The 15791-nt window shown below is 36.4% G+C and overlaps 1 protein-coding gene across 3 annotated transcripts in view; it reads right to left on the bottom strand.

Moving 5' to 3' along the window:
• Positions 1–296: 296 nt before the first annotated feature.
• Positions 297–15791, bottom strand: part of LOC120632548 (acetylcholine receptor subunit beta-like 2) — an 84371-nt gene continuing 68876 nt past the window's right edge. For all 3 annotated transcript variants that reach the window (XM_039902410.1, XM_039902408.1, XM_039902409.1), the window contains one exon: positions 297–672. In XM_039902410.1, coding sequence (XP_039758344.1) covers positions 454–672 — 219 coding nt within the window. In that variant the 3' untranslated portion in view covers positions 297–453. The remainder of the gene's footprint in view (positions 673–15791) is intronic.

Genomic DNA, 15791 nt, shown 5'->3' with positions numbered 1-15791 from the left:
AAATATTACCTTTTAAGGTAATATTACATTGAGGGATAATATTTTCGAAAATATTTTCATTAATTTAATGACAATCGGAAACATTCGGTATCTGTATTTAATGATCATTTATTTAAGCTTAAATTAATCATAGTATTACTTAACTATTTAAATTTATGAACAAAAGTCACAGCCATTATTTAATTAATGAATAAATATATTATACAGATATGATATAAATTAATAATATTGATAGTAATCTACATCTATAAAATAATAATCTGAAAGGTCCCCATGATGTTCTCAAAGGGGTGTGATGTCTACCAATCCGCACTAGGCCAGCGTGGTGGACTACGGTCTAAACCCATCTAGTTCTGAGAGAAGACCCGAGCCCTGCCAATGAAAGCCTGCCTTGATAATTGTGATTATAGATATCTGCTTAAGGGCACAGAGCCAGTAGAAGAGAAGAGAAGTCTAATTAACAATACCAATAATTTCTATGTCTTTTGGATAGAAGAAGTTGTTCTTTCGCATGGGTATTGAAGATATCTGCTGGTCGACTGGTACCCTGGTATCGTAGAGCGATGGAGACTGGAAGATGATGCCGAATGTACCCACGAAGCAAGCAATGGTGAAAAGCCATAGGAAGAATCTGTCTAGCACCATAGACATGAATTTCCAATCTTCCACTACCTGTGAACAAAATTTTAATCTTTAAAATATTAATAAAGAAGATTGGCCGTGGCTAGTGCGAAGCGTTCAGGCGACCCAGTACAATGTCGTTTAGAAACGCTTGCGATTTACAAAATGGGTCGGAGAGAGTCATTGAGAGATAAATTTAAAAATTGTGTTACAGTATATAGGAAATACATATTTGAAAATTTAATGTATATCCATAAAATTATTTCCCAATTGAAGAAAAAATGTGACTGCAATAGTTTCAACATTAGAAGTAAGAATAAACTTGCAGTGCAATATACTAGGTCACATGAAACAAACTATATAACATTAAACTACCCATTGTCATATTCGAGATGTCTCTTAAAAAGTTCAAAGTTTGTACTAAACGTAAGCTTATAGAAAAGTCCTATTATAGTATAAAGGACTACGTTATCGATAAAAAAGCTTGGGTGTCAATTATTGCTCTAACCTGGTTGCTGGTTGTGGACCAGGGCGCGTTTGGAGCCCTCGTAGCTTTAGTTATTTAACGTATATGGTTATCTCCATCATCTTACTACCTTGTACACATTTGTCATGTAATGTACGCATCATAAGTGCCATATATGGGCCTACTTGAATAAAGATATTTTTGACTTTGACTTTGAAACCGATTAGGGATATGGGTTAAACATAGGTTACCTTTCCCCTTAACAGCCCGCGACGATCTAAGACTGCATTAAAGGGATAGCAGTCAAGGACTAACGTATGGTGGACAAAAAAAAAACAAAAAAGATCTCTACGCCAATTTACCAGCGCGTACTTCAGTTGCATTGTACCCCTATTCTCCTCATCTGTAAATATCCAAACTACTAAAAATAAAGATAAATAGTTGGTTTCTCTGTTTTTTTGCCAGAACGAGCTTTTTTCTCGACAATCATTCGATTTTAAAAATCCTGGGCGGAACAGGAGCTATGCCTAATCAAATTTTATTCTTTATTATATCCGCACACACTTTTGTCTTGTGATATTGGTGTTCATGTATAAAAAATCCCAAATAAAAGATTTATTGGATTTTATTATTATTATCTAGCTGTTGCCCGCGACTTTGTCTGAGTTTGATTTTGTTTTTTTGATGTGGCATTCAATTTAGTTGTGTTCTAAAAAAAATAAAGTATTCAGTATCTTTAAGGCTTAAATGACGGGTCTGCTGCTGTCCGCTGAGGAGTTCTGTCCTCTATCTCCAACCACATTCATCAGATCTTCACAAAGTTAAAAATTAAACACATATTATATACCTCTATAGTACAAAAATAATTATTTAAATCGGTTATAATTTGTCGGAGATATCGTTAAACACTTAATGTTGGGATAAAAATTACTTCTAACACTTCCAAGAACATGGGTACAAAGTTTCATGAGGATCGGTTAAGTAGTTTTTGCGTGAAAGTAGGGTATTTATTATAACAGTAGAAACTAGTAACAAATTTAGAATAAGGTGGTTAAATAACGAAATGCTGTGATATAAGGCATCTTTACAGTTCCATTGAAGCTGCTACATGTAGTTCAAAAATTAAAAGCGCTTAAGTACCTCCCAGCTTCCAGCGGCGAGATAAATCCACATTCCGACTGGGACCGCGGTTAATCCACCGAGATGGTTTTAAAATTTATTCGCCCAGCGGGGGCTATTTATATCGGCGTCTCAGAAATGAGCGGTTATCTGTAGACCGTAAAAACGTGTCCGGAATAACAATGTCGCTCCGGAATAACGTTCCGGAATGTGGGGCAAATTGGCCTAGTTTCCGATTCCGACTAGCCGGAAATAACTGATTACAGTGATTGTAATATTTAAATGCGTTTTTTGTATAGCGTTATACAGACGCGGTACACCAACCCGTTGCGTTTGGGACCCTATTATTTATTCAATTAAGTTTGAAATGCCTGTGAGATATGCTGCAATTAAACAAACGTTGCACAAGTTTGCTTTGAAAAGCTTGTGATAGCCTAGCTGTCGAGCTTCTTCCCTCTTTCCGGATTCACAAGAAATTTTCTCTACTGTACCTGCGGGTTGCACTCTACCTGCGGGCACACTAATGTTTATGTTCTAATCTAAGTTAGATTCTCGGATATAAGGTGTCGAAACGAGACAAAACTTTTTTGGAGCAGTGTGTTTACCAGATGTTATCGCTGAACGTTGCTGACTTCGTATAAAATTCTCCCGCTCAAAATTCATTTGTTTCAAGTAGGCCTCGTTTATAAGCACTTTTGAAAGTGACTGTACCACTGGTTCGGAAGGCAGATTATACCGGGAAGAGCCGGCAAGAAAATCTGCAGATTGCTCTTTTTATAGTTTAACAATCTTTTGAATTTTTCGGTCTTGTGAGAGATGAGAGAGGGTCCGTCCCGGAACCGGGTCTTAACTTTCTACCTTACGTGCCGGCTACCGGAAAAGTCGTGCGATGTGAGTAAATATACCTATGTTTAACCGCGTCGCTGGTCAGTCCTGCCCCTTTGCATGCCTGGTGCATCCTATAACATTCCACTGCTGGACTAAAGGACCCTCGCAACGGGAGGGTTTTACTATAAACACCACGCTGTGTAGACAGTTTGGTGATCGCAGTAAATCGTGCCATTAGCACAGATGTCATTGATGCCGTATATTCCCTTGTCTCGACGAAACCCGCCGTACGAGGAGGGGTAGTGAAAACTAAATTTTGATCTGCCGTTACGACACATCACATTGTTGGTATATTTCCGTACATTTGTTTCAGACACTAAACGTTTTGGTCGCCGTTCACTGGTCGCCGGACGCGCGTTCCGGGGCTGGCACGTAAAGCACGTTCCGTGGCTGGCACGTAAGGCGCGTTCCGTGGCTGGCACGTAAGGCACGTTCCGTGGCTGGTACGGTGGTTATCAGTGCCAATTTCCTAACACGGGACAGATACTAAGAATTACCTAACTAATACCTTTTTACCCGACATGGGCTGTGATCGAGATAGCTTATTTGCATCGAGATAGTTTATTTAATAAATGCCATGATAAAAGATGTAAATATTGTTTCCCTACGTTTTATAGCGCAAAAACAAGATAAACCAAAGTGCGGAATAAATCCACTGAAATTATTTTGAAATTGACTGCCCGCGGGCGTTATTTGTATCGGCGGCGTCTCAAAAATGAGCCTCGTTTATCTGTCGACCGTAAAAACGTGTCCGGAATAACAATATAGCAATCATAGTTCCGGATTATGGAGAAAATTGGCCCACTTTCCGGCAGTCTGGATAAACTGATTGGAACGAATCATGTGGCTTAATTAAAGATGTGCGTAAATATTGTGTTGATGTTCACAGTTTTTTTGTAAACGGGTTCATGGGGTTTTTATACTTTATTTATATATTTAAACTCTTTATTTGTACACCACTCAGAAAAGCGAGAAAAAAAAGAACAAACACAAGAAGAATCAAGCAGGATACAAAAGGCGGCCTTATCGCTAAGTAGTGATCTCTGCCAGGCAACCTTAGGATTAAGAAAACTACTCAAACATTTTTGTGTGTATAGAGCTTAGCTTTAACTTTTGCTAGGACTTTATAGGTTACGTCTTTTTGGCAGAGTGGATAAACGCAGGCGTTACTTTGCGAAATTCCATGATATACAATTAAAATTAAGCGTAATTTGTCTCTGCGAAAAGCAAGAGTAGGCGTAACCACATTAAAAACAAACTTACAAGATACGCAATGCTTTTATGCTTTTATGAAATGCACACCACTGGCCGAGTAATACATTTTGTAGGAAGGCGTGCTCATTCTTCATGACTGAATCACGTCAGACGTATGTACACATTCATTTAAATTGTATGAATCCGGCGGCTTTGATGCACTAAGACACTTTACTACATTTTAATATGAACTCCGTCGTATGTAATGAATAAACATAAAAAATTCTGTCCGGTGGGAGGCTTCTGCCGCGGTTAGTTACCAGGTTCGATTCCAACAAAAATGTTTATGTAAGAAAGATGAATGTTTTTAAGTGCCTTGGTTTTTATCTGTAGGTATATTATAAACATTTATGTGTATTATATTCATAAACATATTCATCAGCTATCTTAGTACCCGTAACACAAGCTCCGCTCACTTTGGGGCTAGATGCTATGATAGGCGATATGTATTGTCGTAATATATGTATATTTATTTGTATTTATATTAAGGTAATTGTAAAAAGATATTGATGCGGCGGTCATCTTGAACCGATTAATAACAAACATAGCTAAGAAAACTCCCAGATTCACCTTGGCCATCTTGGACCGATTTTCATCAAACATAACTAAGAACTCTCCCAGATTCGCCTCGACCATCTTGAACCGATTATCATCAAACATACTGGTAGCTAAGAACATTCTTAGATTCACTTCGGCCATCTTGGACTTATTTTCATCAGTCATACCATATCACAGAATACTTCAAGATTTACCTCTCAAATACAAAAGAAAAAACAAAATCAAAATCGGTTCATCTCAAAACACCCCGCTATTTTTGTGTCGGGGCCGGGGTTGAAAAACAAGCAAAAGTAACACGTACTCCTCGCACTAGGCTACTCAGTTTGCGTTGCACCTTCCGCCGAGCTTGCTTCCAGTTCCATTTATACTTCCGGTACCGGGTTTTAATTTCCGTTTTCCCAGGTAATTACGGTCCTCCTACGATTTCCGGGTACGCTGTACCTCGAATTTTTCATACGTAGGATTTTCATCAACCACCCATTACTGTAATTTTGTTTGGGCAGGAAAATTTTGACCGGCGATGGGCCCAGTGGGTAGCGTCTCTGCTTTCCGAGTCCGGGGAATAATTCCCACAGCGGGAAAATGTTTCTGTGATGTACATTAATGTTTTTCAGTGTCCGGGTTTTTATCTGTATATTATAAGTATTTATGTATACATAAATATTCATCAGTTGTCTTAGTACCCATAACAGTTAACACAAGCTACGCTTATATTGGGGCTAGAGGGCAATATGTTTATTTATTTGATGTCACCTGGTTTGGGGTTGACCAACGCTGCGTTTACCGGTGCGGGGTTGCCATTCCAACACCTTGGGACCCCAACGTCCATCGGTTCTTACTTACATACAACGAACTACGACGACCTCCCTGGCACAACGGTGAGCGCGGTTAATTTAAGTAGGAGGACTTGGGTTTTTCTGGTCTGGTCTGGCTTTGACCGTGGCTAGTTCCCACCCTACCGACAAAGACGTACCGCTAAGCGATTTAGTGTTCCGGTGCGATGTCGCGCAGAAACCGATTAGGGGCATGTAGTAGTATATACAATACTCCCTAACAGGTTAGCCCGCTACCATCTTAGCCTGCATCATTTACTACCAGGGCTAAAAAAAAAAACTATAACATACAAGTAAAGGAAAAGTAAGAAAGAAAAATTACCAGCTATACCATTGATATTTCTCACTTGTAAGTACTTATGAGGGTAAATCGAAATACAATAACCATTCTACGGACACGGGGTGCAGTCGTCATAATGGCTTGAGCGGTATATCACGACACTCGTTAAGGCTCTATGGTCACTTGCTAAAGCTAATGGAGGATATCGAGTGGACGTGTGGCATTATTGTCAGATATTAAACATTAGATTTGAGATTCTTCTAATTATGTAAGCGTTTCATATTTGTATTGACACTTTCGAATAGAGTTTCAAAAGTTGTTTTGAATTCGGGATTTTTTCGTTTATACGAGTAAGAAGCATTTTTTAACCGATTATCATCAAACATAACTAAGAACTCTCCCAGATTCGCCTCGGCCATCTTGAACCGATTATCATCAAACATAGCTAACAACATTCTCAGATTCACCTCGGCCATCTTGGACTTATTTTCATTTTTATCGCTTAGCGGAACGTCTTTGTCGGTAACTAGCCAGGCCAGGGAAAATTCAGAAATTATAAATTCCCAAATTGCCCTGCCGGGAATCGAAGCCGGGACTTCAGAGCATTCACCTTTGCGCCAGGGAGGTCGTCAATCTTCTCAGGTAAATTAATCTTACGGTTAAAAAAATTTAAAAAATTAACATACCGTACAATATTAGCAATCTTCTTTGATATCTGTCTTAATAGCGATTGGACGAAACTAATTTCATCCAGCTAAGCCGATTAGTCACGGCGCGGCGCGGCGTCTCGTTTTATACCGGACAATTTAAAAGTTACGTAATAGAATCCTATCCAATCATTCCGAGGAGCGTAACCGTGCCGCTTGCTTCCTTCTTTTAAAAGAGCCTTTTAACCCCTTTTTGAGACAATCTAAATAATTAAGAGTATAAAATGAATTTAAAATTCGGTTCAATCTCTTGTTTTATTTTGATCGAATACACAGTATCCGTGTTGCCTGACATCAAAAGCAGGTGTAGAAAAGGGATTAATTTATGGGAAAAATTAACTGATCTGTAATTGAAATTGAAATTGTATCTAGATGAAGTGTGTAAAATGTAGGTCAGTTGTCATTATAATTTACACTGTTTATAAAACAAAGTTACTCATAGGTAGGTATTACTATCGTTATTTTATATACAACGTGTAAATGAAAACCGAAATAATACTTCTTCTTTCTTAGAGTCTTTAAAGGTACATTATTTATTGTCTAAGACTTATCTGTAAAACCAAAACGCTGTTAATTTTTGAGTAAACCTTTGCCATAGTTTATTTAAAGAAATCAGATACGGCCCTACATTTTTAAACGATTAATTTTTGATATCGCAAATAAATTTATTTATTTTCAACTAGCCAGGGACTTTCCTATTTCCTAGTGAATAAGTAAACTTAATTAATTGATTGGTGGCTTATTTAATTGGTTCTTCATAACCACTTACTTAACACACTGATTTGATCGCGTAGTGATACTCCTAACATCGTTCTTTTCATCGCTCGCTGAGTGACACTTTATTAAACATTCAACAAAAAATCAATTTAAAACTGATTATCTCAGAACCTGATGCCCCGCACAATACTTTCTTCAAAAGAAAGGGAAGGTAGACATTATTAGCAATTTCGTTTGAGTTCCGTTCCAGCGATCTGAGACGCCTAATTTTGCCAGGAAATAGCGACGACTTGTTCTCAACAATTCAAAAAGTTTCTCAAAAAATCGCAGTGAAATTTCCACCGACTTCCGATTTTACGTGATTTTTTAAATGTGAATCATCGCTCGCCTTGGCAATAAATCGAACCTTATGGCATCAAGTTAATCGGTATATGGTGTTCTCTTACACAATCATGTTACGGCTCTCGACTCACTTGTGCGTGTATGCACCAAACCTAATAAAAAACTAATAAAAATAATTAGTAACGAAACTCTTTTTTCATCTCTCGCAAGACAGTATAATTTATTATATTACTTATTAGTACTATGTCCTCAAGTGTGTAAATTTATATATTGTTTTATTGTAATTGCGATTTTTTTCGTCTCTCATGTATATTCCCATCGTTAAGGTTACCTGGCAGTGATCACTTTTAGTGGTAAGGTCGCCTTTTGCCTCTAACTTTTATGTATATTTTTAATTAATCCTATACTACACAATAAAGATGTCTAAATAAATAAATAAAAAATAAATATGACAGGATAATAATTTTAAACTGGCTGATTTTCGAAAGGAGAAACAGATTAGTATCATGCCGACTTCATCTCAGTAGAATCTACTTTACGAACACAGGACAGACGACGTCAATTGCTATATTGCCATGTTAGGTCGTCTTCAAATAAAAGATTCGTGAATTTTAATTATTTTACAGCATTTTTTGTTATGGGGTTTTATTAATTATTCATTCTAGAGTTAACTTAAATATTGTACATCTGCTTAACCTCCCGTAGCGGCTTACTTTTTCATATGAAAAATCTTCTGCTCGCCTTGGCAGTAAAATCGTCCGTCACGGCAAGTGACATAACGCTATCTCATGTCGTCTTAACGCCAGTGCATGTAATTCGCTAATTTTTTTACGAGTTTAAATTTGTAAATAATCATCTTTGTGATGGAATAAGGAATTATTAATTGTAAAATGATGCAAAACTGTGAAATTTGTTTATAAAGTAGGCCTAGTTGAAAGAAATTACAATGAAAATCCAAAAGTTAGACATAGCCCACTCGAATTCGAAAGCAATTTCGAATGCTAAAACTTAACATTCCCTAATTATTAAATAAACGGGGCATAACGTCGGAATAACAAAAAAAACAAATATCAGAACGTGAAAATACTGCTTCACGACAAGTATTTCGACTTAATGACACGTTGGAAATAAGGCCAAGTCAGTATTTTATATTGATAACTCAATGATAAACTTTTTCTAATTCAAAAGCGAATGTAAAATACAATAATCATTTTTTGAGAGCAAAATGGGAAAGTTTTCGAAACTGCTAACGATCGGTAATAATCATTAAGTTTGAGTTCAGCTGAAGTGGAACTTCGCTCTTGATTGATAATTGAGTACCTAAGATTGCGATTTAAATCAAAACTAATAAAGTTGTGCACTTGGATATATCATCAAACATAATTAAATAATAATAGATAAATTGAATACGACAAAACACACCGTCATTTAGCCGCAAAGTAAACGTAGCTTACGTTATGGGTACTAAGATGACCCATTACCGGCCCACTGCAGGGCACGGGTGTTCTCCCACAATGAGAAGGGGTTAAGGCCGTAGTCCGACTCCACACACGTTTGAGAATATTTTGTAGAACTCTCAGGCATGCAGGTTTCCTCACGATGTTTTCCTTCACCGTTTAAGCAGAAAAAAGCTAGAGATGCGTGCTGGGATCCGAATTCGGTCCCCCGAAAGTGAAGTCGAGCTCCTACCCATTGAGCTATCACCGCTTCATGATGTATGATACGGATACAAGCCTGGAATAGAACGCCTCAGAGCGAGGTAACGCCGCTTACGTCATGCGTCATTTTCGTGCGTGCAGCCGGCTCCATCGAATTATAAGACGTTGTCACGTCAAAAGAGTATATATGCGTGTGTGTTCATTGATTTAATGTATGTATAAGTCATACATTTAAAAACAATATTAGTATTCTGCACTCCTCTATATACCTAAAGTGTCAGTGTGAAAAATTTCATGCTCCATCCGCAATTTTTGTATAAACCCTACTAAGTTTTGGCTTCACTTATTAATATATTAAATGATATGAATATATGAGTATATGCACTAATTTCTGACTGCAAAGTAAGAGTTTTTCTACCCACGTTTACTAATACGGGCTCTGGAAAGTTACAAACTTGGAAAACACTGACAATAGATGGCGCTTATTTGATTCCACATCAATCGTAGATGCCTTTCAAGCAATAGCGAATGAGTAAACGTAAATCTCACACGAGGAACCCTGATGCGGGTAAAAAAACCTACAGTATGCCGACACGTTTGATTTATCATTTTCTAAAGCCGTTTTCGCCAATATCCCTCGCACATCCGTCAGCCGAACTCCCATCAATATCTCCTAACCCCACAAATTGTGACGTTTTAAAAATGGTTTATTCACTCTCCAGGCCCGTATTAATGGCCGGCCCTTATCTTAATGGGGGGGACAAGGTTTGAATATAAAAACAAGCGTTAAATTGGTCGTTAAAAAATTATATCGGCTACACTTGGCTTATCTTATTGAACTAGGTTCGCTGTTTTCGTTCAATTTTTTTTTTTATTTGTTTTTAATTACTTGTCACAAAATTTGTTTTAGTTACTTTTGATCGATTTTAAAGAGGCTTTTTCTAAATGCAAAATATCGATTTAACAGGTGATTTGGTGCCAACTTTCCACAGTGGCTAGCTAATTGTGGTATCGACAGAGAAAGTGAACCGGCCTTCTGATAAGAAATGTGTCCTGCAAAGTGCTGTCCTTTTACCATCAACCTTTAAAATGTTATCCAAACTTTAAATTTTCATAGCCGTCTTAAACCCGCCTTCAATATTGCTACTAGAAATCATAAAGCCTTAACGGGTATCTTCAAATATCCTCACAACCCATTATGAGGACTGCACTCCGAATAACGGATATTGAATTTCGATTTACTCTCACACCGGATCACAAATGCGGAATATCACCATTCACTTACACGATGGATTTTTGAAATGCCAAAGCGTTTAATATAAAATCTTGCATAAGTTCAAAGACATTATAACGGAGTTTGATGAAAAGTTTCATTAAGAAGCGTTTTTGAAGATAGGATAAAATAATGAATTTCGGGTTTATCGATGTCAGGAGGTCTTTTATTTTCAGCGTACGGACGTTAACTCTATAAATGAAATTATTGATACAATAAGAAATTTTATAAAGTGGGTAAATAAATTTACTTAATATGTCCTGATATTATATTTGATTCACAGCCAATGCTCATGACATTGTACCGGTGGATATTTAATATGAATGCGGATGGACACTTGCCGCTAACCACCTGAGGGGTTTCTATGGCGTCACCGGGGGAGTAGGGCGAGCGCGAAAGCTCGCCATGAGAGGAGCCCCAGGGCTCGACGACATCGGGGGAGAGTGGGAGACGTCGAATCGAGGGTGCCTCCTGCGAGGGCTCGGACCTCGGCTCGGTTTCGACGTTAATGTGACTGTTGGTGGACTTTTGGACTAATCATTGTTTAGTCCAAAAGCCCCCGTGACCGTGGTAAGGATCCACGTCCGGGTGACGTCAGGAATCGGGGCCCTCGAACATTCATTTTTGGAAGTTTTATATATAGGCATTCTTCGTGAACACTTCGCTAGCGCGATGCAGGATGTTTTGTGCCGCCATCTAGTTCTGTAATGTGGAGACCGCTACAAACATCATAATGTTAATTCACATAAAAAGTTTACTGCACTGATGTTGGATTCTTAGGGCATGTTCCACCACCTTCTTATACGTGTCTAATAGCTTATTAACAAACTAGGTGTTGCCCGCCTTCTTCGTCCGCGCTTATTATTACTTTTGCCTCATGTGCCTAAAGTCATACTGGCATCCACTCTCTACTACTACAGCTACTACTAGTATAACACACTTCACACACATTTTTTTTTTTTAATAAATGAAAGTCAGTCCAAGTTATTATCTCTAAGTTTCAAATTAACTCCGACGTAAAAAGAATGATACACAATTCACCAATATTACAATGTTTAAAGCAAAATATTAATTTGATTGTTAGATGGTGATAACAAAACAAACCGGCTGAGTATGTTGTGGGCTCTTTTTAGACCAAGTTTATATAACCAAATTATAACCACGTTTGGGGCCCTCCTAGCTTTAGTTTTGAGTTAACGAATGTAGTTATAACCACCACCTTACAATAACGGTATTACATATGTAACGAACTCGTTATAAGTGCCTGTGATAGGTGAACATGAATAAAACATATTTGAATTTTAACTTTTTAAACCAACTATATAGCTTAAAAGTTTATAAGAAACTAAAACGATTAGTCCACTACTTGTTGACTTTAGAGACTAATATAGTCTGGGCTTTTTGCTTTGTCCGAGACACAAGATAATTAAAGTCTCGCTCTGGTTTTGTTCTAGATAATTAAAGTTCCCCAAGAGATACTCGTCCAATTAAGCCGGGAAGAGCAACCATCTTCCACGTTGATTCAAAAAGGCTTTTGAGGCGTATGGAGGACGTATTAGTAAACAATTTCCTGGCGGTTTAACGCTAAGCAGGATGAATTCCTTTGGAGTGACACGCATTAGGCATTCAAATTATCTCTTTGCTACGTTCAACTTACGTTTAAGTTATAATTTACGTACTTTTGAATTTTAGGTTAGAATTTACCTACGTACCTTTGAATTTTAAGTTAGAATTTTTCTTATCAAATTTAAATTCAAAATTCATTTATTAAAAGTAGGTAGTATGTAATATACTAGCTGTTCCTCGCGTCTTTCGTCCGTGTCTATTACGGTTTTATTCAAATCCCGTGGAAACCGTTTGTTTTTCTGGAATAAAAAGTAGCCTATGTTACTCGCCGTTCTTTGAACTAACTCTATACCAAAAATAAAGTCGATAGGTTGCTTAGTCAGGGCGTGACGGAAAGACAAAGAAACACACTCTCATATTTGTGATATTAATAGCGCCATCTGTTGGATACTTAGTCAATCCAGTCAACTAACTACCGCCATCTGTTGGGGCCTTATCGAACTAACTGATAAATTTGATTCTTTGTGAGATATTTAACAATTAATTCGCAATAAAATAATATTGCAATTATTAATTGAGATATAAACTATCCTACAAAAAGTTGAAAACGGGTCAGTAGTTTCAGAGTTCATCCCGGACAAATATCGTGACACTGGAATTATATATAATAGTTAAAGGTTTATATTTATAACATAAATTCGGTCTGCTTTTAGTGATATCGCCATTTCGAAAAAGTCAGTAAGCTACTCAGCAATCTAATTTACGACATTTTACAATTATGATTTTGTGAACAAAACAACCTTCTTGTCAATTAGAGGATGATCAATTGTATTAACGTCGATGTAATAAATTAGTTATAAGATATCGCTTAAAATGCATTAGTAGGAACCTACCAAAATAACCTTAGGAATCACGTAATAAAAGCAAAATATATTAAACGCCACAAAGTCACGTACGCAATTTATTTCCGTTTCCAGTAAGTCGATTGTTTGTTTCCACTTTTAGTTTATTATAGATTTTAAGAGAGAAAGTAAGATATAATTATTTAAAACTTTAGTAATAGCATTCTATTCCTTATCTTCTTTGTTGATAAATTTTATTATTTTGTTATATTAATTTGTTTTTCCAAATTCAAAATTCATAAAATTCTTTATTCAAGTACGACTATCACAGGTACTTGTAAAATATAATATGTTTTCATTCATCCTAGAGTTTTTTATAATTACATGAATTATTTAGCTTCTGTGCGTTAATATTTCCTAAGATTACCGCGAAAACCAAACACACAAGAGCTTTATGGTGTAAATATAATATTTAGTTTAATTAAACCTAACAAAATGCAATTTGATTATACTAGAAGCATCTAAAGTATATAAGGAACCAAAGACACTGAAATATTTTCATCATTTTCTTAGCTTAGCGTGAATAATGGAAGGCGTATTATAGAATAATTTCCCGACAGAGAATGACCGTTTTGCGAGATAACAGCACGCTTATGAGCCAGCAGCGTTATCAGGTTTCTGCGAAAATCTTATTTTAGAGATTAATGAGATACGTTGATTTTATGCATGCAATTTTTTAAATACAGATATTTCTTCTCATAACGCAAAGATGAAATTAAAAAAAAAAACTAGCGTACAACGTGTACGGACGTAAGAATTTATAGTTTTTGGACTTTATTCACAAATATTTTTTTAACATTTTGAAATGAGCACCATTACGTTTTAGCCCTACTGATTCATTTACAGCAAGCAGCGACAGAATTAATATACTCAACAACAATACTTCATCACAGGTTTATCTACTCTCAGAGTATGGGTGCACAAGTGGAAATAATATCCAAATCATTTACATGTATCATTAAACGGGAGTTACGGGTTTTCCCTGTTACCTTGCTTTGGCAGGTGTACAATTAAATGTTAAATCCTGTCAGTGGATTTAATCGGGAGACAGGTTTTGTCTCCTACCTATGCTAGCCGTACTGCCGGATTTTTAGAAACCGCAAGATAATACAAATAAAGCTGTAGAATATCCCAACAAGCTTTGTACTGCAAAATGATGCAATAGTATATGAAATGTGCATGCCGTATTAATCTACATATTATTTTTAAGAATAAATTAAGTAAAATGCTTCTCGAAAAATGTTTTTTTACTTAATTATGATGTTAAAGAATATTTATTATAAACTGAATAAATTTCTTTCGTAATATAAATTATGTAACATTACAGTGGATATTAATTTATTGTATATATACATTTTTAATTTTATTATGTGTTTAAAGTGTTTATTTTAATCTAGTGACATGACATTTAATTAAGGGTGATTTTTTTATAATAATAATAATAATAATAAATATACTACGACAATACACACATATATAAATACTTAGAATAATACATATTAACACCCAGACACTGAAAAACATTCATGCTCATCACACAAACATTTTCCAGTAGTGGGAATCGAACCCACGGCCTTGGACTCAGAAATCAGGGTCGCTGCAAACTGCGCCAATCGGCCGTCGTTTATAATTTTTGAATAAATTTGCTAATTTAAATTTAATCTCTCTCCGTGAACCAAATTTGCACATTATTAATTTAGTAGAATGTGACCTCTAAACTGACTGTATTGTTAAATAACATCTTGTTATTGTATAAACATTCTTGCAAATAAACGATTATTATTATTACCAAAACAAACGCGGGTTTCAAGCAACAGATCTTCACAAAAATACAAATTGAGATCATAGGAACACTCAAAAACTCAAAAGTCCTGTCAGCAGCTATTTACTCAAAAACTTAAAGTCGTAAACCAGAGAGATCCCGGTAGAAATAAACTTACCAACGGAAAGATATAACCGACAAAGCAGTCCTCTAAGAATTACGGCGCTGTCAACGTCAGATGTCCCGTGAGAGTTCTGTTGCACTTACTCTTCGCTTACCGCGTCTTATATTATTGAAGCTGAGTACTTTAATACAGGGGTAACTTGATCTCTTAAGCACAAACTACTTGAATATAGGGGTAGCTTGAACTCTTAAGCACGAAGTAGGTTGATTATAGGGGCAAGTTGAACTCAGAGGACTTAGTTTTGTTGAATCTTACTCTAATACTGAAGTTTTGATGTTTATTATTCCTTTACGTCATCATCATTATATCAACAAATATTTGGCCCACTACACTCCGAGCATGGGTCTCCTATCACACTGATTGCCTTTAGGCTGTAGCACACCACGCTAAGTGTGCACGGGTAGATTTCACACACCTTCGCGAAATTTAAATTCCTGCAATTTAAAAAAACCCAAATAACTCCGAAAGTTAGAGTTGCGTGCCGATATTCGAATTCCGTCCGATAGAGCTGAAGAAGAAAATCTTAAGCTCTAACCACAAAGCTATCACCGCTTTTGTAAATCTTAATCAATTTGCCAAAAATTTGAAAAGATATAGCTTTTACCCTCTTTACACACATAGGTTACATTTCATTTTGGAAAATATAAAAATCTCTAAGGAA

The sequence above is a fragment of the Pararge aegeria genome, chromosome 20, assembly GCF_905163445.1.
Source record: "Pararge aegeria chromosome 20, ilParAegt1.1, whole genome shotgun sequence".
Lineage (NCBI taxonomy): Eukaryota > Metazoa > Arthropoda > Insecta > Lepidoptera > Nymphalidae > Pararge > Pararge aegeria.
Note: the sequence above shows the minus strand (reverse complement) of the source record. Positions and strands in the feature narration are given on the sequence as shown.